At 37.7% G+C, this 25,572-nt stretch overlaps 1 protein-coding gene across 1 annotated transcript in view; it reads left to right on the plus strand.

Moving 5' to 3' along the window:
- The window catches only part of LOC126175963 (RNA-binding region-containing protein 3-like), a 41,786-nt gene extending 17,146 nt beyond the window's left edge, over positions 1 to 24,640 (plus strand). The window contains exons 4-7 of the mRNA XM_049923051.1: positions 11,859 to 12,649; positions 20,625 to 20,778; positions 23,835 to 24,038; positions 24,120 to 24,640. Of these exons, the coding sequence (XP_049779008.1) occupies positions 11,859 to 12,649; positions 20,625 to 20,778; positions 23,835 to 24,006 (1,117 nt within the window). The 3' untranslated portion in view covers positions 24,007 to 24,038; positions 24,120 to 24,640. The remainder of the gene's footprint in view (positions 1 to 11,858; positions 12,650 to 20,624; positions 20,779 to 23,834; positions 24,039 to 24,119) is intronic.
- The last annotated feature ends 932 nt before the right edge of the window (positions 24,641 to 25,572 follow it).

A 25,572-nucleotide genomic window follows, 5' to 3' on the forward strand; every position in this document is an offset into this window, starting at 1 on the left:
AAATTAGGAAAACAATAAACTTGCTTAAAAGCAAAAACTCACATGGAATTGATGGCATTTCCAGCAAAATACTAAAAACTTGTTCTCAACAGATAAGTAAGATTCTCAGCCACCTGTGTAATAGCTCTCTGGAACAGGGCATTTTCCCTGATAGCCTGAAATATGCTATTGTTATACCTTTGCATAAAAAGGGGGATAGATCTGATGTCAACAATTACCGTCCAATCTCCCTTCTAACAGCTTTATCCAAAATTTTTGAGAAAGTAATGTATTCAAGAGTAGCTTCACATATCTGTAACAATGAAATACTAACAAAATGTCAGTTTGGTTTCCAGAAAGGTTTTTCAACAGAAAATGCCATATATGCTTTCACCAATCAAATTTTGAATGATCTGAATAACCGAAAACCACCCATTGGGATTTTTTGTGATCTCTCAAAGGCTTTTGATTGTGTAAATCATGAAATTCTGCTAGACAAGCTCAAGTATTGTGGCATGAGTGGGACAGTGCACAAATGGTTTAATTCGTACCTAACTGGAAGAGTGCAGAAAGTTGAAATAAGTAGTTCTCATAATATGCAAAGATCAGCACATTCCTCAAACTGGGGAACTATCAAGAATGGGGTTCCACAAGGGTCAGTCTTGGGTCTTTTGTTGTTCTTAATATATATTAATGACTTGCCATTCTATATTCATGAAGAGCCAAAGTTAGTTCTCTTTGCTGATGGTACAAGTATAGTAATCACACCTGACAAACAAGAATTAACTGATGAAATTGTCAATACTGTATTTCAGAAAATTACTAAGTGGTTCCTTGTAAACGGACTCTCACTGAATTTTGGTAAGACACAGTATATACAGTTCCGTACAGTGAATGGTATGATGCCATCAATAAATATAGACCTTAATCAGAAGCATATAGCTAAGGTAGAATATTCCAAATTTTTAGGTGTGGCCATTGATGAGAGATTAAATTGGAAGAAACACATTGATGATCTGCTGAAACGTTTGAGTTCAGCTAGTTATGCAATAAGGGTCATTGCAAATTTTGGTGATAAACATCTTAGTAAATTAGCTTACTACGCCTATTTTCATTCGTTGCTCTCATATGGCGTCATATTTTGGGGTAATTCATCACTGAGGACTAAAGTATTTATTGCACAAAAGCATGTAATCAGAATAATAGCTGGAGTCCACCCAAGATCATCCTGCAGACATTTATTTAAGGATCTAGGGATATTCACAGTAGCTTCTCAGTATATATACTCTCTTATGAAATTTGTTATTAACAACCAAACCCAATTCAAAAGTAATAGCAGTGTGCATAACTACAATACTAGGAGAAAGGATGATCTTCACTATTCAAGATTAAATCTAACTTTGGCACAGAAAGGGGTGAATTATACTGGTACTAAAGTCTTTGGTCACTTACCAAATAGTATCAAAAGTCTGACAGATAACCAACAAGTATTTAAGAAGAAATTAACAGAATTTCTGAATGACAACTCCTGCTACTCCATAGAGGAATTTTTAGATATAAATAAAGAAAAACAAAAAAATAATTAAAAAAAATAATAAAAAATAAATAAAAAATAAAAAAATAAAAATAAAAAACACAAAAAAATGAAAAATTTGTTATATTAACTTAAGTATGTTGTTAAATTAACTTAATTATGTCATGTATTGGAAAATTTGACACGTTCCACATCATTACGAAATATTGTATTCATGATCCATGGAACTTGTATTAATCTAATCTAATCTAATCACATGTTTCCACTAATATGTAAATGAACAAAAAGTTTGTTGGATTAGATTAATCTGTACTTGTTCCATAGATCATGAATATGACACTTCGTAATGATGTGGAACGTGTCAGGTTAATAAAAGGTGTCTATACAATATATTACATTACACAAAATATTACACGACACATAATATTTTTATTTATTTATTTTTTGGGAGGGGGGGGGGGGGGTAGGGAATTACCCACTTACTATATCCAAAAATTCATCTAATGAGTAGAGGAGTTGCCATTAAGAAATTCTTTTAATTTCCTTTTAAATGCTATATGGCCTGCTGTCAGACATTTAATGCTATTAGGTAAGTGACCAAAGACTTTTGTAGCAGCATAATTTACCCCTTTTGAGCCAAAGTTAGATTTAACCTTGAGTAGTGAAGATCACCCTCTCTCCTAGTGTTGTAGCCATGTACACTGCTGTTACTTTTGAATTCGTTTGGATGGTTAATAAGAAATTTCATAAGTGAATATATATATTGTGAGGCTACAGTGAAGATCTCTAGCTCTTTAAATAAGTGTCTGCAGGATGATCTTGGATGAGCTCCAGCAATTATTCTGATTACACTCTTTTGTGCAATAAAAACTCTTTTACTCAATGATCAGTTACCCCAGAATATGATGCCATACGAAAGCAGAGAATGAAAATAGGCGTGGTAAACTAATTTCCTGAGATGTATATCGCCAAAATTTGCAATGACCCTAATAGCATAAGTAGCTGAACTCAAATGATTCAGCAGATCTTCAGTGTGTTTTTTCCGGTTCAACCCCTCATCAATGCATACACCTAGGAATTTTGAATATTCCACCTTAGTTATCGATTTCTGATCGAAGTCTATATTTATTAATGTTCTCATTCCACTTACCGTGTGTAACTGTATATACTGTGTTTTGTCAAAGTTTAATGAGAGCGCATTTGCAGAGAACCACCTAATTATTTTCTGAAAAACATCATTTACAATTTCACCAGTTAATTCTTGTCTGTTGGGTGTGATAGCTATTGACAAAAAGTACCAGCTTTGCATCTTCGTGAATATAGAATGGCAAGTCATTAATATATATTAAGAACAGCAGAGGATCCAAGACCGAACCCTGTGGCACCCCATTCTTGATTGTTCCCCAGTTTGAGAAATCACCAGTTTTTTGCATATTATGTGAACTGCTTATTTCAACTTTCTGCACTCTTCCAGTTAGCTATGATTTAAGCCATTTGAGCACTGTCCCATTCATACCACAGTACTTGAGCTGATTTAGAAGTATTCCATGATTTACACAATCAAAAGCCTTTGAGAGATCACAAAAAATCCCAATGGGTGTCTTCCGGTTACTCAGAGCATTTAATATTTCATTAGTGAAAATATATATAGCATTTTCCGTTGAAAAACCTTTCTGGAAACCAAACTGATATTTTGTTACAACTTTATTTTTACAAAGGTGTGAAGCTACTCTGTAATACATTACTTTTTCAAGAATTTTTGATAAGGCAGTCAGAAGAGAGATTGGGCGGTAGTTGTTGACATCAGACGTGTCCCCTTTTTTATGCAGTGGTTTAACAATGGCATACTTCAGTCTTTCTGGGAAAATACCCTGCTTCAGAGAGCTATTTCATATGTGGCTAAGAATCCCACTTATTTCTTGGGACCGAGCGGGGTGGCGCAGTGGTTAGACACTGGACTCTCATTCGGGAGGACGACGGTTCAATCCCGCGTCCGGCCATCCTGATTTAGGTTTTCCGTGATTTCCCTAAATCACTCCAGGCAAATGCCGGGATGGTTCCTCTGAAAGGGCACGGCCGCCTTCCTTCCCAATCCTTCCCTAATCCGATGAGACCGATGACCACGCTGTCTGGTCTCCTTCCCCAACACCAACCAACCTATTTCTTGGGAACAAGCTTTTATTATCCTGCTGGAAATGCCATCAATTCCATGTGAGCTTTTATTCTTGAGAGAGTTTATTATCTTTCCAATTTCAGAAGGAGGGATGGGTGGAATTTCAGTTATATCAAATTGTGTGGGTAAGGCCTGTTCCAGTAACTGCCTTGCTTCATCTATTGGACATTTAGATCCTATTTTCTCTACATTTAAAAAATGGTTATTCAAAATGTTTTTGACTTACAGCTTGTTGTTTGTCAAGTTTCCATTCGCTTTGATGGTAATGCTGTCATCCTGTACTCTTGGTTGCCCTGTCTCCCTTGTAATAATATTCCAAATTGTTTTGATTTTGTTATCAGAGGTATTAATCTCAGACATGATGCACATGCTTCTGGACTTTTTAATAACCTTTCTTAATGTAGCACAGTAGTTTTTATAATATTTGGCTGTTTCTGGGTCGTCTCTCTTGTTGTTAGATACAGTTCCCTTCTGTGGTTACAAGATCCTTTTTTTTTCTTTAGTAAGCCAAGGTTTTTTGCATAGTTTCTTATAATTAGATTTAACTACTTTCTTGGGGAAAGTTTTCAAATTCTTTTACAAGTGTATCATGAAATAAGTTATATTTTAAATTTACATCAGGTTCCTTGTACACCTCACCCCAGTCTAACTGCTGAAGATTTTCCCTGAAATTTCTAATTGTTGAGTCATTAATTGAAGCTAGCTGGTGTGGCCGAGCGGTTCTAGGCGCTACAGTCTGAAACCGCGCGACTGCTGCAGTCGCAGGTTCAAATCCTGCCTCGGGCATGGATGTGTGTGATTTCCTTAGGTTAGTTAGGTATAAGTAGTTCTAAGTTCTAGGGGACTGATGACCTCAGAAGTTAAGTCCCATAGTGCTCAGAGCCATTTTTTTCATTAATTGAACAACTTTGGAGGGTAGTTTTGAATTACTGAAAGGAGCTGTGTCATATACTGTAGCTGAGCACCATGAGCAGAAAGGCCATTCTCAACAGGACAAGAATTGATGTTTTTAAACTTATCTTGTTGAAAGAACTGAACAAGACTTCCAGGTCATTCTTGCTATTACACTCTTTCAGTGAATCAACATTGAAGTCCCCACAAATAATAATTTGCTTTCTCCTATCTGACACATAGTACAACAAGGCATCCAAGCTTCCCAGGAATAAATGAAAGTTCCCTGAAGGGGACCTATATATAGTTACACTTATAAAAGAGCCCTCCTTCAGTTTAAGGCACATGCTTCTATATGTTGCTCTAGACAAAACTTTTTTGTATCTAAGGTTTTTACACAGTGATAACTTTTGACATATATGGCAACTCCTCCTCTCACCTTATTCTCTCTACTCATATGTGCAGCTAGTTTATAACCACTGATATTTACCTTTTCCATATCAGACACAGTGTGATGCCCAGACAGGCATAGTGTATCTATTATATTATCAGATTAAATGTCATCTAAACAAACCAGGAGCTCATCTACTTTATTCTTCAATCCCAGAATATTTTGGTGAAAAATGGTAACACTATTTTTTACTTTACTTTTGTGAGAACCTACTTTTTTCTTTAATCCACCAATATTTTTGTTAAATGTGGTAACATTATTATTTACTTTACTGTTGTGAGAATCTTGTGAGTTTTGCACCTCTGTAACAACTGCCTGCCTGAACTTTCTCATTGGACACTGATATTAGTCTAAAAAAGAGGTACATCCGTGAGTACTAGTGTCCCCCCTTACGGATTTCGCTAACAACCCTGCCAGTTTACCCTTCCCTTTCGTATTGAGGTGTAGGCCATACCTTGTGAAATCCCCCCTATCAATAGCCTCGACAGGAACAAATCCAATGTCTGACAGAGTGGCCACCCTACGCAACTGGTCCAACTCCATATTTACTCTCCTGACAGGGCAGTTCAACTGGGGCTGATCATGCCGCATGAAAGCAGGCAGCAGCCCAACATTGATATGGGTCGTTGCAGAGGCTATTTTCACCGGGTCACACTCAATACTGTAGCCCTGATCCCTATCAATACTGTTTCCCACTCCAGCCATTATCATCACATGATCCTGCTTTGAGAAACCCTTGCACAAGGATCCTATATCCTCTACCACCTGGCTAAGACATGCACTTGGCTTGAAAAAGTTTGTGACGTGGTACCTGTCACCTAATTTTTCCTGCAAAATCTGGCCCACACCTCTTCCATGGCTGCTACCTAGCAACAGAACTTTCCTCTTACTTTCTACAGTGGACTGGCGAAGCACTGAAGAAACTGTTTGCTTGCTAGTTTTGCTAATGCCTGCAACAGGCTTTGAATACACTACATTGATTAAATGGTCTATGTGACTAAATTTTTGTGAATGTGCGGAATTCTTATGTTTGTTCCTTTGCAAACATATGGATTGTACGTGACCTTCCTTGCCACAAGCATAACACTGTGCTTGTCTGGACAGACAATCTTGGCGGTTGTGCCGTGAATAGCACTGAGGGCATGACTTAATTCTGTTCACCTGTTTAGAGAACTGTTTACGCAGCGTGACGCTCGAGAGCTGTTTCTGTCTACTCGGCCGGTCGTGTGCAAGGGGCGACTCAACCCTACAAATTGTTGGTTGCTCAATTTTATCAGCCGCTACAACACCTTAATCATACTGATCTAGAGTTTGCACTACAGTTTGAAATGATGGATCAAACTGTTTCAAAATCTGTTCTTTAAGTCTGACATCAGTTACATTATACACGATTGCATCATGCAACATAACATCTGAATGTAAAGCACTACAAGCACGTTTGAATTTGCAATTCCTCGTCATATCCTTCAAATCTATTACCCACTCGCGATAAGTTTGTTCTGACCTTTTCTTGCAAGTAAAGAATTGGTACCTAGCTGCCACCACATTCACTTTTTGGTCATAATTGTTAGTTGGTGAATCTACAACCTGATCACAGGAAAGTTCACTCAGAGTGGCATCAGGGAACAGTTTCTGAATGAGGCAAAAAACTGCACTTCCTACCATTGACAAAAAGTAATGTAGTTTCCCAGTACTTGATACGTTCTGAGAAATGTGGGCTTCGTACTGTTGCAACCACTCAAGCCATTCCTCCTCTTTTTCATTAAACTGTCGAAAAGGCAGTATGGCACTCTGAGCTATCATTGTTGCATTTTGCGCTGTGTTGCTCACTTGAGTGGTTAGTAACTGCTGTACTGCATTTAGTAGAGTTGAGATCTGTTGTGTCTGAAACTGAAACATCTGTGTTATCTGCACTGCATCTATTGCTTGCAGCTGTGGTGCCTGAAAAGGGGGTGGGAGAGGTGAGTTGCTCATTGTGAAATAGGCAAATGCAATAAACAGACAATGCAAGCTATAAAAGTAAGCAGACAGGCAAAGAAAATTTCTGCAACACCCACCTGGAAACACTGATGAGCAAAAAGGCTATAAGAGATACTATTAAAACATGTAAACACACCCCTGCAAAGGAAAAGACAAAGTAGAATTAAAGTGCCAGCAAAACAGAAAAGCCCATGACAAAAAAACTTTGTGGCAGCCAGCCTCTGGGTTGTCACATTAGTGTTCACTCACCTTCTCATCGCAAAAAAATGTGGTGTCTAGGAAGCCTGCTTCTCAGTTCGCTAGACAAACACTCCAACAATTCGTATTAATGAATTTTAGTGCAAAATGAAATTTACAATACTTAACTTCTGCAATTACACAGATGTGTTGCAAGCAAAGGGCAGAATACAAAATAATTAATCTTGTTCATTGTAAACAATTCCAACTTTGTGCTATATACAGGATGTATCATAATTAATGGCATAAACGTGTACAGTTGAAAGTACACGATACTAGAAGCAAAAAAGTCTCAGTAAACATAGGGTCGAAAATGCACACTTTAAGAACTACAAGCAATTTTTCGTCTTCGATACTGTGAAACAGATCTCTTCTACTGCAAATTCTTTGCTTTCCATATTTGAGGAACTGGTAGTGTGGACCAAAACAAGAAAAAAAGTCCAGTAAACATGTGCTCTAAAATACATTGCCTAAGAGCTATGAACACTTGTTCATCTTTGCTTCTCTGAAACATAACTCTTCTAATGATCAAGTGCTCGTAACTTTTAAGGTATGCATTTTAGAGCACGTTTGCCGGACATTTATTTCTTATTTTGGTCCATACTACCACTACCCAAAATATGGAACGCAAAGTACTTGCAGAGGAAGAGATTTGTTTCACAGTATCGAAGATGAAAAATTGGTCATAGCTCTTAAGGTATGTTTACTGAGACTTTTTGCTTCTAGTATCTTGTACTTTCAACTGTACGCATTTATACCATTAATTATGATACACCCTGTAGAGTGTACAAGCAAAGTGAATATAGTTTATGCCACTATACAAGTGCCTGTTCTCTATTTCAGAAAAATTGGGTGATTCATTCAACAGAAAGAGCTTCATAGATTGAGTAAATCAGTATGTTGGTTCCCCTTTGGCCCTTGTGCAAGCAGTTATTTGGCTCATCATTGATCGATAACAGTTGTCGGATGTCCTTCTTAGGGATATTATGCCAAATTCTGTCCAGGTGGCTCATTAGACTATCAAAAATGTGAGATTGTTGGTGGGCCCTGCCCATAATGCTCCAAACATTCTCAGTTGGGGAGAGATCTGATGACCTTGCTGGCCAAAGCAGAGTTAGGCAATCACAGAGACTAGCAGTAAGAAATTCTCACTTTATGCAGGTGGGTGTTATCTTGCCGCGGTGTAAGCCAAGGATGGCTTGCCGTGAAGCACAACAAAACAGAGTGTAGAATATCATCAGCATATTGCAGTGCTGTAAAGCACCGTTGATGACAACCAGAGGGGCCCTGCTGTGAAGAGAGGCTGCACCCCAGGGCAACACTCCTGGTAGTTGGGCTCTATTGCAGGTAACATTCAGGTGGTATCTCACCGCAGTCCAGAGTGCCTCGAGACACATTTTTGACTTGGAATCTCAGTGACCGGAGTAGAATTGTCTTCAGTGATAAATCTCACTTTGATTTGAGCTGCGATGACCTGTGAAGATGTGTCTGGAAATTTCCCAGACAGCAGTAGAGCGTGAATGTAACTGTTGCCAACCGTATGGCTCGACTACCAGGAGTGGAGGTATCGGGTGCCATTTATTTTCACAGTAGGACCCCTTTGGCTGTCATCTGAGACACCCTTATAGCCCAATGGTTCGTCAGTGATATTCTACACTCCATTTTTTTGCCCTTGATGGCATGCCATTCTGGCTTACATTTCAACAAAATAATGCCCACCTGCACACAGCGAGAGTTTCTACTGCTCGTCTTTGTGCTTGCCAAACCTCGTCGGCCAGAAAGGTCACCAGATCTCTCCCCAATTGAGATTGTTTGCAGTGTTATGGGCAGGGCCCTCCAACCTGCTCAGGATTTTGACAATCTAACATGCCAACTGGGCAGAATTTGGCATGATATCCCTCAGGAGGACATCCAAAAAGTTATAAATTCCTAGTTGCATAAGGGCCGGAGGTGGACAAACCTGTTATTGACTTGCTCAATTTGTGAAGCTCTTTCTCTTGAATAAACCACCCAGTTTTTCTGAAATTGTATTCATTTGTTTGTTCGTTTGTACAAATACGTCATATCTACCGATTTCTGCACCATTCAGATACTTCCTGAATTATACATCCCTTTTTTCCTCCCTCAGAGTGTATTTATGCAAGGCACTAAAAAATTATAATCTCTTAATGTAATGTTCGTAGCTGTATGTATATCGTTAATTCAATGTATTATTCCAGACAGATTCACTAGTCCATTATTAGACTTCTCCATAATAAGCTGAGTCCAGACACTGAACACATAACAAATTGGGATGTTATCCAACTTTACAAAGGCATTTAGTTGTGTCAGTCATAACTTTCTATTAGGGATGTAACATTTTATAGTAAATGCAATTCACCTCATGCCGTACATAATTCCTGTTTAAGAAGCAGGATGCATTCACATTAGACTGTTCAAGTGATACACAGCAGAACACCTCGTCATTAGCATGGGAAGAAATTGAGTTTTCAGCAGGGTTTGATAACAGGATCAGAAGTAGTATTTTTACAGATGGTACAATTGTCAAAATCTTCTTAGGCTTCCCTCTATCTGGCTGCACTGAAATTCCACAACATTTGAATGAGTGACACTCTCATCATCTTCTGGTGAAGATGGCACTTATCTAAACATTGCAGAATTTCAACCACCCACATGGAAACACAAAAAGATGTCATCAGCAGTATACACTATGAAAGCCTAAAGTGAAATATCGCTATCAAGTACACTAAAAAAGCGTCAACAGAGAAAATACACGAGTGTACAAAACTTAAGGACGAAAGCAACTTTCGGATGTGTCACTGCCAAATAATATAGCTCAATGAAAATTTGACTGTCTGTAGAAAGAATTGTTGCAGTATATTACAGAAGGTAACTGAAAGAAATACACAATGAGATGAACAGAAGTGACACTTTTATTCAAAGACTATAATTACACTGAAGTCACCGTGATTTGTGACGGTCTCCCAGATATTATAAATGACTCGTACGATCATCACGGACAGCAGTACATGCTCTGCAAGGTGCTTCCATGCTGGCTGCAAGGATGGTGAGGAGTTCTTGTGGTGGGGCATTCCATTCCACCTCCAGCACGGTTGATAGCTGCCGGACAGTGATTGATGCACGTGGACATGCTGCAATAGGTCTCTCGAATGCATCCCACGTGTGCTCAATGTGATTTACACCAGGGGAACAGGCAGGCCATCTGTTCACTGAATATCTTCTTCTTCAAAGAGCTCTTCCATCTGCACTGTACAATGTGGGCATGCATCGTCATCCATAAAAATGAAGTCAGGCCAAATGCACCCCTGAAAAGACACACATGGGGCAGGAGGTCAGTATGCTCGTGCAACATTACAACTCCCACAACAATACACCTGGACCACCGACTTGGTCAAGTCTGACTGTATTCTTGGGTACATTATTTGTTCCCATAGCTCGTCACGTAAGGGTACATCCAGCATTGTCGAACATGATTGTTTTGGTGGTTCAGCTGTTATGGGGAGGAATAATGTTGCAGATGTGTGCTGACCTCCAAATCTTCTGCAATGTTATTGTGACACTACTCCGTCCCTGTGTGTATCTTTCCAGGGATGCTTTCAGCCCTGGCTATATTTTTACGGACGGCAGTGCATGCCTGCATTGAACAGCACAGTGGTGGATCTCTTGTAAAGAGAGAATATGTGGCAAATGGACTGGCCTGCCCATTTCGCTGACTTAAATCCCATCAAGTACGTGTGGTGTGCGTTGAGGTGGTGTGTTGCAGCACGCCCATATGCACCTATAACCATCAGGCAGTTTTCAACTGCATTGGTGGAGGGATGGAATGCTCTACCACAAGAACCCCTTAGCCTCCTTGTGGCCAGCATGGCAGCACATTGCAAAGGATGTATTGCTGCATTTGTAACGTACACGGGACCATCACGATTCGTGTGACTTCATTGTTATTATTGGTCTTGAATAAAAGTGTCACATCCATTTGTCTCATTGTGCATTTCTTTTAGTTACCTTCTGTACTGTACCACAGCAGTTCTTTCTATGTATGGTCCAACTACCATCAAGCTATGTTACTTGGCAGTGACACTTCATGAAAAAGTAACTTTCATCCTTAAGCTTTTTCTGCCTGTGTAGTAAATGACGTGATTATGACAGATGCTTCTTGCACATATGGACAATTTATCCATTGATAAAACAGTGTATCCAGTTTGTTACTATCAATAATAGCCCCTTCTGGTTAATGCGCTCTGCTGACAGAAAGCAGGAATGTGAGTAAAACTTTCTAAGTTATTCATGCATGGTGATGAAAACTTAAATAGGAGACCTATGAAAGTGTTTTAGTTCACCTTTTATCCATAATTTAGGAACAGAGGAATAAGAGACTTAATATTTTCATTCATTCATTTCCTACAAAATAATATTCTGGGGTAACTCGTCATGGCACCTCCATATTTAAATGTGTTTCTGTAAGAGGTATATATGTTTTACACCATAATATTGGTCATGAATACGATGTGTGGTTCCTCTAATTAACTTCTTCTTTGTTGTTCTTTCTTAAAGAAAAAGCGCTTGACTTAGAAATTTCATTCTAATTTCAGCATTCGAGCAACAAAAGAGGAAAAAGAAAATTCTCAGAAATACTATGAAGCATTTCTTCACAAATTAAATTCATGGAACTCATCAGTGAACTTCCTGCAGCCACCACCAGCACATTTAAGGTATCAGTACCCACCCCCTACTGTTGCAATACTCACAAACATTTCGCGGGCTCTTGCATCTGTGCCAAAATTCTACACTCAGGTGCTGCACTTAATGAACAAAATGAATCTACCATCGCCTTTTGAAAATATATTTCCTGAAGCAGGCGTATCTTGTAACTTAAAGGACGTATTTCCTGAAACTAACGAGGGCACTCGCCATACGACAGATATTGTGGAAGAAGAAGATATACAGTCGTCAGAGGACGAGTCTGAGATAGAAAGTGATCTGGAAAACCAAATGCCGAGAGAGATTGTACCAATGAAACGAAAGTCTTCACAAAACAAGAAGATAGTTAAAAGGCCTAAATTTGTGAAGCCCTTACCTGCTGCTCCAAGTACATTAAAACCAACTCATAAACCAGAGGAAGTTTTTGAAAAACCTCCATGTGAAATGACTGTAAAAAAAATTGAGTTGCCAGCAAAACTCATTCCTGTATCTGCAGAAAAAACAGATGATGTGCAGGCTGCAGCCCAAAATATAGAAGCAGAAGCTCATGGAAGTTTTGGTCTTATGTTCCCTGAGAACAAACCAGTTTCAGATGAAACCAAAGAGGAAAGTGAAAAGAATGAGGATGACGGCAGTATTATTACAGCTGAAGAATTGGCAGCCAACCGTATTTCATCCCGAGGTAATTGTATATTTGTATTGCTTTGTTTCAGTGATAACTGAAATTTGCACCATAAGCAAAACAGCAGCAAGTTATGTGGAGCTGAAAGGATTGTAGCTTTTACAGCATTACGTATGTAATTATAAAGTTCCCTGTATTTCACTCAGAGTCTATCCATTCTATTCTTTTCTTTCCAGGTAGTAAGAAAGTATTGTCTTCACTTACTAGGACACTTAAATTCATATTTGATCATAATTGTATAATCTTGTAGCTGACTCAATCACAGAAGTCATATTTTTAATTTTTTCAGTTTAGTATCTTTTGCCTATCCTGGAATACAGCACAGTACCAAAGTAAACTCAGGATTTTTTAATGATACACCTTCAGTCAGTCAGCCACCATTACTATTCATGTGCAATATAATAGATCCACTAATCCTATGTAATATTTTCTTGCTATGATTGATGCCATGTGTTGATTTCTGCAAGCTTCTTCCTGCGTTAGTTACAGGTCAAGCTAAGTGGTTAACAAGAGTTTTGTAAGTGACTCAATATTTGATGTAGTGCATGTGAAATGTGGGCACATTTGTTCTTCCTCGTTAGTGACCTGAAATATTTTATGGTGATTAATTTTGTGCCAGCCATCTAAATTCACCAGTATAGATTTTTTACTCAAGAAATTGTGTGACCCCTGAATGAATTTGTTTCATGAATATCATTTGACATTATTATGATGTCCCATTTGTTGCCAAGTGGGATAGAGCAGCAGTAAGAGTCTGGACTTATAATTGGGAAGAGTGGGGTTCAAATCCCTATTTGACCCTTGAGGTTTTCTGTGGTTCCCTAAATCAGTTAAGGCAAATGCCTGGATGGTTCTTCTGAAAAAAATACATCCAGTTTCCTTTCCCATCCTTGAAATGTCATAACTAGTAGCCTTGCCTCTAATGACAGTGTCATCTTTCTTCCTCCATCATGTTTGTTGCCTACAGGACTGACGTATCATAAACATTCCACAAATTGTATAAAATTTGTTTGTTATATGATAATTTTTTTCTTCTTCTGACGGTTCTTAACCATTGGAATGCAAGAATAACACAGTATTATACAATAAGTCTATTTTGTAACTGATCACTTTATAAGGGTTAGAAAATGTGTTTCAGTCGACATTCATAATAGTCACAGTTAGCACTAACACAAAATATTCAAATTTGAAAAGGTGTTCTTTCAGGAAATTGTAGTGTGTATGGTTGTTTCTCCTCACATTGAACCAACTGCTTCTCATTAGGTATACCATAGGAAGATGTCTGTTCTGAAACAAAAGTTTAACCGTGATGAAGTATTTGCTGACAAAATCCCACTACATGGATTCATACAATTTTAATCCTAAGAGTACTGAAAAGTGTTTCCCTTACCATGCTTCCATGTGCACAACTTTGCTTGGATGTTGGCAGAGAAAATTTTGAACACAGACTTTAAATTCCTTTCTAAAATATGCTTATTAAACTAATAAAAGTAAATCTGTTACTTAAACTGTTAATTACATAGTTAATAATGAAACTGGAAAATAAAATGTAAGAAAGTGATGATGTACATTGATTTTCTTCATTCATATTCCTTTCAGTGGAGGGGCCTGTTTTATGTGCGCCACTCTGTACAAGACAAAATGGAATTTATTATGTCCCATCAGAGATTGTGGGTCACATTAGGAGAATTTGGGCAAAAGTCGTCAAAAAGCAACTACATTCATCTAACTTTATAACTTCTCTTGAATCAATATTTCCAGCAGGTGGTGCCATCATCCGTCTTGTGTTAACATTTTCATCTCTGTTTAATTCTTGCACACATCTTCAGGATTCTCATTTATGTAATTAAACTTTGATCCTACAGTCTTTCTCCTCCAGTGGTTTTTCCTGTGCAAAGTTAAACATTCCACTGAATTGTAATGTTGTTGGGCCTTCAGTCTACAGACTGGTTGGATGCAGCTCTCCACACTAGCCTACCCTGTAAAAGTCTCTTCATTCCTGCTTAACTACTGCAGCTTATGTCCATCTGAACCTGCTTGCTTTATTTGAGCCTTGGTCCATTTGTACAGTTTTTACCTGTACAGTTCCCTGTGTTACCAGTTTGACAATTCCTTGGTGCCTAGGTACATATCTTATTGGTCATATCCTCCTTTTTGTGAAGTTGTGCCATATTTGTTTTTCTCCACTTTGATTCAGTACTACCTCTTTATTAGTTCAAGATTGTTGAGTTTTTCATGGTCACTGACTGATATTGCGTACTGGTTTTTGTCTCAGGAGCTTTGGGCGTCATTTATTTAAACAAACAGCTGCGAAAGATCCCATGACAAAAGCCAGTATTCAAGAGTTACCTGATCTACTCATCTTTTGTTCAGTATTCTCCTGTAACACCACATTTCAAAAACTTCTATTGCCTTCTTGTCAGAGGTGCCTATTGTCCACATTTCATTTCCATACAAGGCTACACTCTAGGCAAATATGTTCAGACAAGACTACCTAACATTTAAAGTTATTTTTTTTATTTTAATATATTTCTCTTTTTCCGGAAATGCTTTGTTTATTATTGTCACTCTGCTTTTCACATGCTCTCAGTTTTGTCCATCATCAGCTATTTTTCATTACCAAGTAAAGCTCAAATACATCCTCCATGAAACTTTTCTCTCAGATTAATAATTGCACAATAAATATCAACCTTTAAACTGATTCTCCACCATGCAGTCTCATTTCCTGTTATCCGGGAGCGGACACAGGCACATAATTTCACAGTTTGCAATTCTATCAAAATTCTCCTTTTTTCAGCCTCATTTCATACAACATGTTACACTTGTCAACAATTGAATTAAAACAGGTGCTATGTTGGAGAGTGAGTGCGCCTGTTACAAATAGGATAGTGCATGCTGTCGGTGACTGATATGTTACCAGACATTGTACTAGTCATTGACATGACAGTCAGCTGCAGGATGAGCAACCAGATTATAATAGCAACCATACCATCCAGAACCATCACCTTGCTTATGGATACTGTCTCCTCGTTTACCTCTGCTCACCATATATTGTAGCATATAGAGATTATTGTAGGATATAGAGATTAGCATGAGGGTAGGAAAGCCATCATTAGAAGTTTAAAGTGTGAAAAAAGCTCTTGTACACTGCTGAGTCACAACTCTCACTTATACCTAAAAACCACATGAGCCAGTATTTCCTGCTTGCCAAGAGGGCACTGATCAGATTGTTGGTTGAGGTACGTAAGGTGAAGTCCCTTATATGTCTACGTCGTCTCTTGCCAGTGAACAGTAGGGAATCTACTGTCCAATCATGAGCAGTTGTTTGTTCACCAGCAAAACCCCGCAGAAGCATGCACTGCCCTTCTTTTTGTAAACTGTCAGTATGTTTCGAGGAATGCTCCACGATTATGAAGATGCTAGCATGACATGCCAGGTATCCTGATGTCAGACCTATAAACCAGGATGCTAGCACTGGGACCAGCTCAGACCAGTTACCATGCATTTTTAATAGCAGTTGAACCAGCCCTTTCAGTGTCTCAAGGAGTCTATGCAGCTGTGTATTGTCATTGTCATAGGAGCAAAAGGGAATTACCATGTGCTACGAGATAGGTGCATTTAATTTAATTGCTCATAAGTGTAATTTTTCCATTACTTAATAGTACAAGGGCAAGCTTTCACTTAATTAAGTTTTCCCGTTGCTTACCCTTGCAGCAGGTACTATTAATAACATATTAAACTCATTTTGCTTATGTAAAGATCTGAAATTTCACACATAATGATTGTATGAAAACTCTCAAAAGTTGTCATTGGACAATGCTAATTTTCTACAAAGCAGATAAATAAGCAGGTATGACTGCGGAATATTCCCTGTCCGCCTTTTGTGTATATTTACACCAATTTGTTTTCTCGTTTTAGACCTCGGTCATCAGAAGCCTTCAGGCATGTGTGGCAGCCCGAACCTGGCAAAATTTGCTATTGAACAATACTTTCAACAAAGCTGTTTGGCACATAAGATGATTACCGAATCATCTGATAACACATTGTAATAAACATTTACAGCCAGAACCATGTAATACCTGACTTTAAATAAATTATTATGGCTGCAGAACCATATGTCAAAAAAAAAAAAGTTTGAAAATATTGCTGCTAAATAGTAGCCATATCTCCAGTCTTGAATCTTTTCATTTTAATGTGAATTGGAAGATATACTGTTACTGTTCATCTGTTAATTAATGGAACAACATTTAATCATTTATTAGATCTGCACATAAGTTTTTTTTCTCAGTAAAAAGCAGAAAACAAGGGCCCCAAGTCCCCACAAATAAAATTGGCAAACGTGCCAGCACAGGCAGTGTATGTCTGGTGTCTGTTCTACTGTGTATTAATAAAGTTTTGAGAGGAGATGAGAAAGAAATTGGAAAACTAGCCAAGAGAGGCAGTAGTTTTGCATGTTTGCAGAAGAGGAAGACCAGAACTTAACAGTTCGTTCAGTTTATTGTTACTTAATTATCCTGTTCTGGAGAATTACATGTATACAAAAATTCAGTAGCTGGTGAGTCATTTTAAGCAGTGACAATTCTTTCTATGGAAATTTCATGGATATTTTACTTCACAAGTCTTTTCTTGCAAATTCATCTGGGGTATACACTGAATCCAGTCTACCACAGCAACATTATCAATAGCTTCATCAAGTACATTATTCACATCTTTAATTTTGAACATTTTATTTTAGGGCACTACTTTTCTTTTTGCTTATTCCCATAGATTTTCAATTGGGTTGTATTGGCAGTGGTAAAGGAGAAGCCTCACAAACCCATTGTTCTGTTCTGAAAAGTAAGCAGTCAAGTTCAAAGTAGTTGTAAAGGTGCTTGTGGCACCTGACTCCCTCCAACACTCTGTTTTTATATAGCAATTCAAAAAAAAAAAATTCTCTTAAGGCACTGACAGTTTCCTTTCATATGCTTGAATTAGGTATATTTTCCTTTGTCATCGAGTGATAACTGACATTATGCTTGACAGCAGCTTCTAAACCATGTAATAAATCCAAAAACCATTGTCCAAATACATCACTATTTATCTCCTAGTGATTACCACTGGATTTGCTATATATAAATATTAGCTTTGCACACATAGCCATAATCTGACAAATGACAAGTCTCCTTCCTTTGCCACTTAGCACTTTCAAGCCTTCATATTCTTTCACATGAACTTTCTGACACGATTTTAATCAGACCTTATTAAGAAAAATAATTATGTACATTTTTCCTAGAGAAATTGCTCTTGTTTCGACAATATTGTATCTCTCCATCAGGCTGCATCTTCCAATTTCACATTTTCTGTATCTGGATCTCAAAGGTTTGGTAATTCTACTAATCAAATGAGCATCTTCTGTGCTTTGTAAGACATCTGTCACCCTTTACCATGAGGGATACTAGGCACAATTGTAAAATTCCTGTTTAGTGCAGAGTCCTTCCAGGAATCATATAAATCAGTAACATTCTTCTTCCACTAATTACTTTCCTCGGAGAGTGAAATTTCATTTCTTGATCACAAGTTTCCATCCCCTATGTTTCTGCACTTATTCTCTGCACTGTTCAGAGGGAGTTGTCATACATCTTTGCTGTTGCAGTCAAGGCGCCAACAAGAATTCAGCTGTTCTGGGATTTTCATCACAAAAAAATTTTTTACACATTGTATATAACTTACTTCAGCTGACTCTGTGTATCTTTTAACTGAGTCACCTTAACCCGCAGACAAGAAGAGCAGTAGTAGAAAATGAAAATCAAAAGTCTCTCAGCAAACAAATAACTCTTCAGTACAAGGAACATGTAAGTAACTGATTGAGTGAAACACAGTGACAGAGCTGTGCCAACAGTAGCATGAAAAAAGACTTGAAGTGGGTGGTGCTTGAAGGAGGATGTAAACTACCCTGCCAAAGGCTACTTACAATGTTTCAGTACCATTATTAAGTGAGTATTCCGTAGGTATGGCTCCTCTTGGGACCATAAATACAAGATTAGACTAATTACAGTGCCTTCAGAGACACTTAAGTAGTCATATTTCCCACACTCTGTATGTGAATGGAACGAGGAGAAACCCTAATAAAGAGTGGCCCAAAAAAATTTACTCTCTGTTTCCTTGCTCATACGTTCAAAATTAAATGACAGAAATGTCTCAATTCAGTGTAGTTTAAAGTTCAGGTTACTGAAACCACTGTAGGTGTTTGAAGAGGTCACTACTAACATCCGTACACAGGTGATGCCTTTGAACTGCTATGTGAACTACCAGCTGCAACATGTTCAGCTGGACATCTGCACATGAATGTTCGATGCTTTCTTGAAGTTCATCCAATGTACATGATTGTCACTAAATAACGTACTTGAGTATTCTCTTTAGGTAAAACTCCAGAAGCATTAAGTCTGGAGAATATAATGCTTACTCAACAGCATCTCTTTTGCCTGTCCATCATGTGGGTAGATTTTTGTTGAGGTACAACATGACATAATTGTGGTAGATGGCTGGGGTCCCATCTTGTCGAAAGGAAAACTTTTCGTTGTCATAGAACTCATGGATGGCACATAAAATGGGTGTCTGAAGCACCTCTAGGTACACATCACCAGTAACTGTGCTGTTAAAGAAGATGGGCCCAATCAAATCTCAATAAGATAATCCACACCACTTGTTCACTTCCCATAAATTCACAGCTTGGCTGCATTAATATGCAGATTTTTAGTGGCTCAGTAGATGCTATTGTGACAGCTTACTCTACTATTGAGTTTAAATTGAACTTTATCAGACCACACGGTCATCTCTACAAACACTTCATTACTGTGAATCATGCTATTAAATCACTTGCAGTACTTCATTGTACGATCTGTATCATCCTAATTCATTCCATGTAGCAACCTTGAGCTGTAGCGCTTAAACTTTGCAGTCTTAAAAATGTGCTGAACACTTGAGCGACTTACCCTGGTTTCTGGGGCATATTGTCTCACAAACTTCTATGGTGAGCAAGCGAATTGTCATTACAAGGCACAGGAGTTCACTGGGCTTGTGGCTGTTAAAGGTCGTCTAGATCATTGATTGCGTACATCTGTAACACGGCGTTCAACTTCAGGTATGTCTTGAATGCACACAGTTGTTACGCTTGTCGATGGGCCTGTTTGAAACACATTATGCTATTGGCATTGAAACTCATTAACGTTGTCATGCTTACTGTACCACTTCAGAACTGCCTTCGTTTCGTCAAATGTCAGCTTTGCACTAGCCATCTTTACTCACCTAACTAAAAACAAAACAACACTTACGTGACGGCTCATATAACAATAGAAAACATTATTTGGGGACTATAAAACAAAACAATGATTATATAGTGACTCTCAAATAGGTGAACTATTAAACTACCAAAAATTACATGTTTCCAGACTATAATTTGGGAGTTATGGACAATTAAACAATGTATACATTTTTTTGCGATCATGTTGATACAATGTAAAGTACCCTCTGCTATGAACTTCACAGTGGTTTGCAGAGTATAGATGTAGATAAGAAATTAAGCACAGGGTGACATGTGAAGCAAGTCAGTGATAAATGTCCTTTTGCTAGTCATTGTGGGGGAAGGAGGGGGGGGGGGCTGCTGTCAGTTATGCTGCTCCCAAGTATAGTGGTATCTGCACCTCATACATAGTTTTGTCACATGTTCTTCAAAGAAGATCAAGTGATTTGCTGCTGTACTAGTGACAAAGCTCCAGACCCATTAACCTTATGGAATATTTCTGTGTGCCAAAATACTTAGAAGAAGCAGCTTAAAAATAATAAAATTCATGCACATCTGTTCTAGAATGTAGTGTAGTATTAATATACATTTTAATTTTGTTTGTATTTACGTTTCAAGAGTTCTTTGCTTGTTTCTTACCAATACCTTGTTATTGATCTTTACTGTTTAACATTATGTATTTAATCAATTCTCTAGATCAAAAGCATTTGCCAGTGTTCAAGAATTACCAACCTGGAATTCCTTCCTGTCGCCTGTACATAAAAAATATAGCCAAGCAAGTAACAGAGAGAGAGTTACATTATATATATAGAAGATACAACGAACCCGATTCTGAAGAGCAGGGAAACATGTAAGTATTCTCTGTTGTGGTATATTAAGAAACATTATTGACTACATCAGTAAAGAAAAGTGTTTCAGTAACTAATGTTTCTCAGAGGATGAAACAAAGTTCGAAATATTTAATAATTAAAAATAATTAAGTCTGTTTCTTCTCTTTTGTGTACCTTGTATAATATCCTTCTCAAGTGTACTTTTTAAACTGTGTTCACAGAGATTTCCATTTTGTTGAGGCCAAGAAAATTAGCAGTTATTCCCAGTGTCTACATCTATTCTGTACAAATCTGCAGGATAGAATTTGTTACTGTCATATTAACAGTTATTTAGTACATGGTGTTAAATGAAAATCATTTTTATTTACATGATTCTGATTTTATTAACATATTAACAGTATTATGAGAAGGATAGATTGCTACTCACCATATGGAGGAGATGCTGAGTCACACAGTGAAAAGACATTATACACATAAAATATGATGACAAATACATAGAAGGAATAGACTATAGTAAATTCTTGGGACTGAAACTTGATTATAAATTCATCGAGAGGAGCATACCACAGCACTGTTGAAGCAACTAAACAAATCTTATATTTACAATGAGGATGTTACAAGTGCAGGTGATATGAAAATAAAAAAGCTAACGTGCTTCACTTACTTTCATTCCATAGTGTCGTATGGGACCATTTGTTAGGGCTACTTATCAAACACAGTTAAGAGTTTCTGATTCCAGAAGCATATAATATAAAGCATTTGTCATGTGAACTCAAGAATATCCTGAAAAAGTGTCTTCAAGAAAGTGGCAACACTGACTACTGCTTGTAACAGAAAATTTGCGGCTACAGGATGTGAGATGAGTTGTGGCTATGCTCACCTACTTAACAGATGTGGTCCAAATTGTACCCTTTCCAACATATACTGAATACACTGAAGCCTCAGTTGTAGACACCCCCCCCCCCCCCTCACACACACACACACACACACACACACACACACACACACACACACACCTAAACCTAACACATAAAATTTATACCCTATTGCAATAAAAATTTCTTAATAGTACCAACAGGTGCAAGAAGTGTGTTGTAAGTTTTGCAACAAATGGCAAAGGTGGCTGCACTTTTCCAGTTTGTGTGATAAAGCTTCCTGTTTGGAGATCCTGTGTGCAGTCCATAACTAATCAGGTATTCTAAATCAATCTAGCTTGCTATGTGGCAGCAGATCCGTTAGTAAACTTTAAAAAAACTGAAGATTGAGATGTTAGGAATGTGAGAAAACTTAAATGATTGGGATTATGGAATTATTAATTAGCTCCAATTTTCTGTGTATTTCCACAAAGTGTTGATCACAGAATGACAATTACCAATCAACCATATCCCATACATGTTTCATGGATTCCTGTCAGACAAAACATGAAGACCAGGGAAGCAGTCATACCTGCGTATACGAAGAAGACATGCACATTCCTTACCACATGTGGCCAGATGTTATTCTGCTAATATATGGTGTCTGAAGATGCCTGAAGCTGTGGTAGGACACACAGGGTATGTTCATCTGACCGTCCAACCTGCAGACTGCCAAATTGTGGCACTGAACATGCATGCAGACTGTGTTGTAGGGCTTAATGAAGTGTAATTCATTTAGAAACACTACATTTTGCTGTCAGTACACCTCTTACAGTGTTTATAATATCATTATGATCTTAGGCACTTGTAATGACATGCACCCTGCAGATGATATCAGTCAACTGTTGACACAGATAGGTCTACACAGGTTGTAATGTTTAGTTTTAGCCTACGCTTTGGATGAAAGAGTACAGTCTCGTACCATCATGTGAAAAAATCGACAGGCATTCTGTACTATGATCAGATTGCATAGTCCAGTACTGTCTTGTCACTGTACTTCTCCTCTTTTATCCACTTATTCTACATACATATCATTTGTGTGTCAGCATCTCCTGAACAAACTAAATTGTCACTGAATGTCAAAGTTTCTCTTAGGAAGCTACTTTTTAGCCTCTTTCAAGCTTGCTCATGTGCTGCTATTGTGCTCTTTGTAGTCAACAGTGTTGACTGGCACCTGTTTTCATGTCTACACTTTATTTGAGGATTCTTTACAGAGATAAGGGTAACAATCATGTAGCCTGTTGCAAAAGGGAAATTGTTGAAGGGCCTAAGTCATCTCTCTCTAGTTTTAATCTCACAATATTATGAAAAGGAAAATTGCCACTTACCATATAGAGAGGATGCTGTGAGTCGCATAGGCACAACATAAAGACGTATCACAAATAAGCTTTTGGCCGACAAGACTTTTGTCAAAAATAGACGACAGCTGCAGCCACACTGTGTGTGCTATATGGTGTGTGACAACTTTCATTTCCATAATATTGTTACATTCCATCCTGGATTTTCCATCATTTGATTTAGTTTTATTCTCTTATTGCCAGTTCATTGTTGTACACATTGTCCAAGTTAAGATTCATTTGAGTCATTATTTCTGGGTGTAGTAGTTTTACAAACATTAATGTTAACTCCTGATAAACACTAATGTGTCTGAGGAATTACTAGAGGGCTCAAAACAAAATAAAATTAATTTTATTTCACTCTCACCATCTGATCCTCTTGCCCTCTTCCTCACAGTGCTGTCCCTTATGGGTCTCTTACCATCCATTTCCTAACTGCAGCTTTTTACAGGAACTGCTTTTGGCATGACACATAATGTCCTTTGTCATAAATTATCAAGTAAGGTGGTGCATTGGTTTAGGTGTGAGGTTCATATACTGGATAGTTGGAGTGCAAATTGCCATCTGGCTATCCAGATACAGGTATTTTCAGTTATCCAAAATCATTGCTGCAAATACCAGGCTGTTTCTCCAACATGACCACAGTTGATTTCTTTCCCCATTTTTCTCCCGTCCAAGAAAGTGCTTCACACGTAATGACGTCAGTATCAACCATATCTCAGATTCTAACTTGGCTTTTTAGCAAATATCCATAGAAGTTTGTGTGTGTAACTATGTTTTGTAGTTGTGATTTCGCAGCAGTTAAAAATTAATGTTACACTGCAGGTTCGACATACGTTTAATGAAGGAAGGTCGAATGAAGGGACAAGCGTTCGTCACATTACCAAGTATGAAGCAAGCTCAGTTAGCACTGAAAGAGACAAATGGTTACATACTCAAGGATAAACCTTTGGTTGTGCAGTTTGCTAGATCAGCAATAGCAAAAGATAAAATGTAGAATAATACACCATTTGAGTTCATTCATCCTTGGTAAGTCATTAGACTTTATTTTCTATCATAAATGAATCTCATTGCGGCCAAATCATCCTTATATGCACACTTATGTTTCAGATGTGGCACTCACATACATTTCTACCATTGGAGATAATGAAGACAGAAGAAGCAAGAGATGCAGCAGAAACTTCCCTGATATGTAATAGAAATTTCTTTTTGTACTGTTATATAAATATCTGGTTCTGGATTTGCTTCCTTATGAACAAGGAGAATTTATGAAATAAATCAAATAATCTGTAAGAAGACCAACATGTGAAGTTATAAGAGAGAGATGAATAAATATGCGAGTGCTCCTATAAAGGACATAAAGCATACCTATATTCACAAAATGTTGCTAGTGTTTGACTTTTCAGAATATTATGAAAAGCCTCATAACATCCTTTTGTACATTATACAGTGTTTCCTTCTTTTATAATTCTGTCTCCGCCTGTTTGAACTTTATTTACATATACTGATGTGCAGTTGTATCTTAAACATATTTTCAAGAAATGTTAAGTGCTGGAATTTTGTTTTATGTAAATATGGATTGCACCAAGTACGAAAAAAGTTCACTTGGCAATAAAAGAAATGAATTCTTACATACTGAAGCATAATTATTCCCATGATAAACAACAAATTCAGTTAGTAGGACAGAAGAAACAAGTGAATAGTATGAGGAATGATTTGGAAGACATGACAAACTTTGAATGGCTGCTTTTGGTTATGAGTGAAGGGCAATGGTGTTATTCAGTTGACATTTTTCTCTTCTAACATAGTTTATTACACTTGGAAATTTTAACATCAAATTAGGTCTAAGTTTGTCCCTATATAGGGTAACAGTGCTTTGCCAACTCAACACTGTTTAAAAGTAATAAACAGTTTAATTTAGATTGTTTTGTATTCAAGGTGTAGTATTGTAAAAAGGTGATTTTTATTCTGTGAGTAAACAGGTAACTTGCTTTAACATAAAAGTAGACAGGGGATTTTTCATTCTCACTTTACATTGCTGTGTGTGAAGTAATTATGCGACCCACTATTTCACATCATTGTACTAGCTGAGAAACCTAAATAATGTTGTTAAGTAAGATATTGGGAAACACTTTTAATATGCCAATAATGTGTACACATTTTGCTGCTTAATATTACCACAGTAAAAATAGAGCCCTTCTAATATATTATAACTAGCAGTCGTACAAACCAACTTCTTACAGTCTTCAAAAGAGTGAAAACAGCAATAGCTACCTCCACCACACTCATTGTCTACAGTGAAAATATTTTTGAAAGTCATCCACCTGGACACTTATAGGTTAGTGAGTCTTGAGCTCGCTGTTTTAGAAACCACACACTGTACTAAACTCACAACCTAAGCACTGAGTACCCCCCCCCCCCCTCTCCCCCCAATTATACTCTAACCTCTCATCATTGTCTACCAAAAAGGCAAACAACTTCACTGAAGTGCATCATAGGCAGACTGGAACATAATCATTACATTTGGACATCAAAAAACAAAGTAAAAAATAGTCCATGATAC

This window comes from Schistocerca cancellata, chromosome 3 (genome assembly GCF_023864275.1).
Source record: "Schistocerca cancellata isolate TAMUIC-IGC-003103 chromosome 3, iqSchCanc2.1, whole genome shotgun sequence".
Lineage (NCBI taxonomy): Eukaryota > Metazoa > Arthropoda > Insecta > Orthoptera > Acrididae > Schistocerca > Schistocerca cancellata.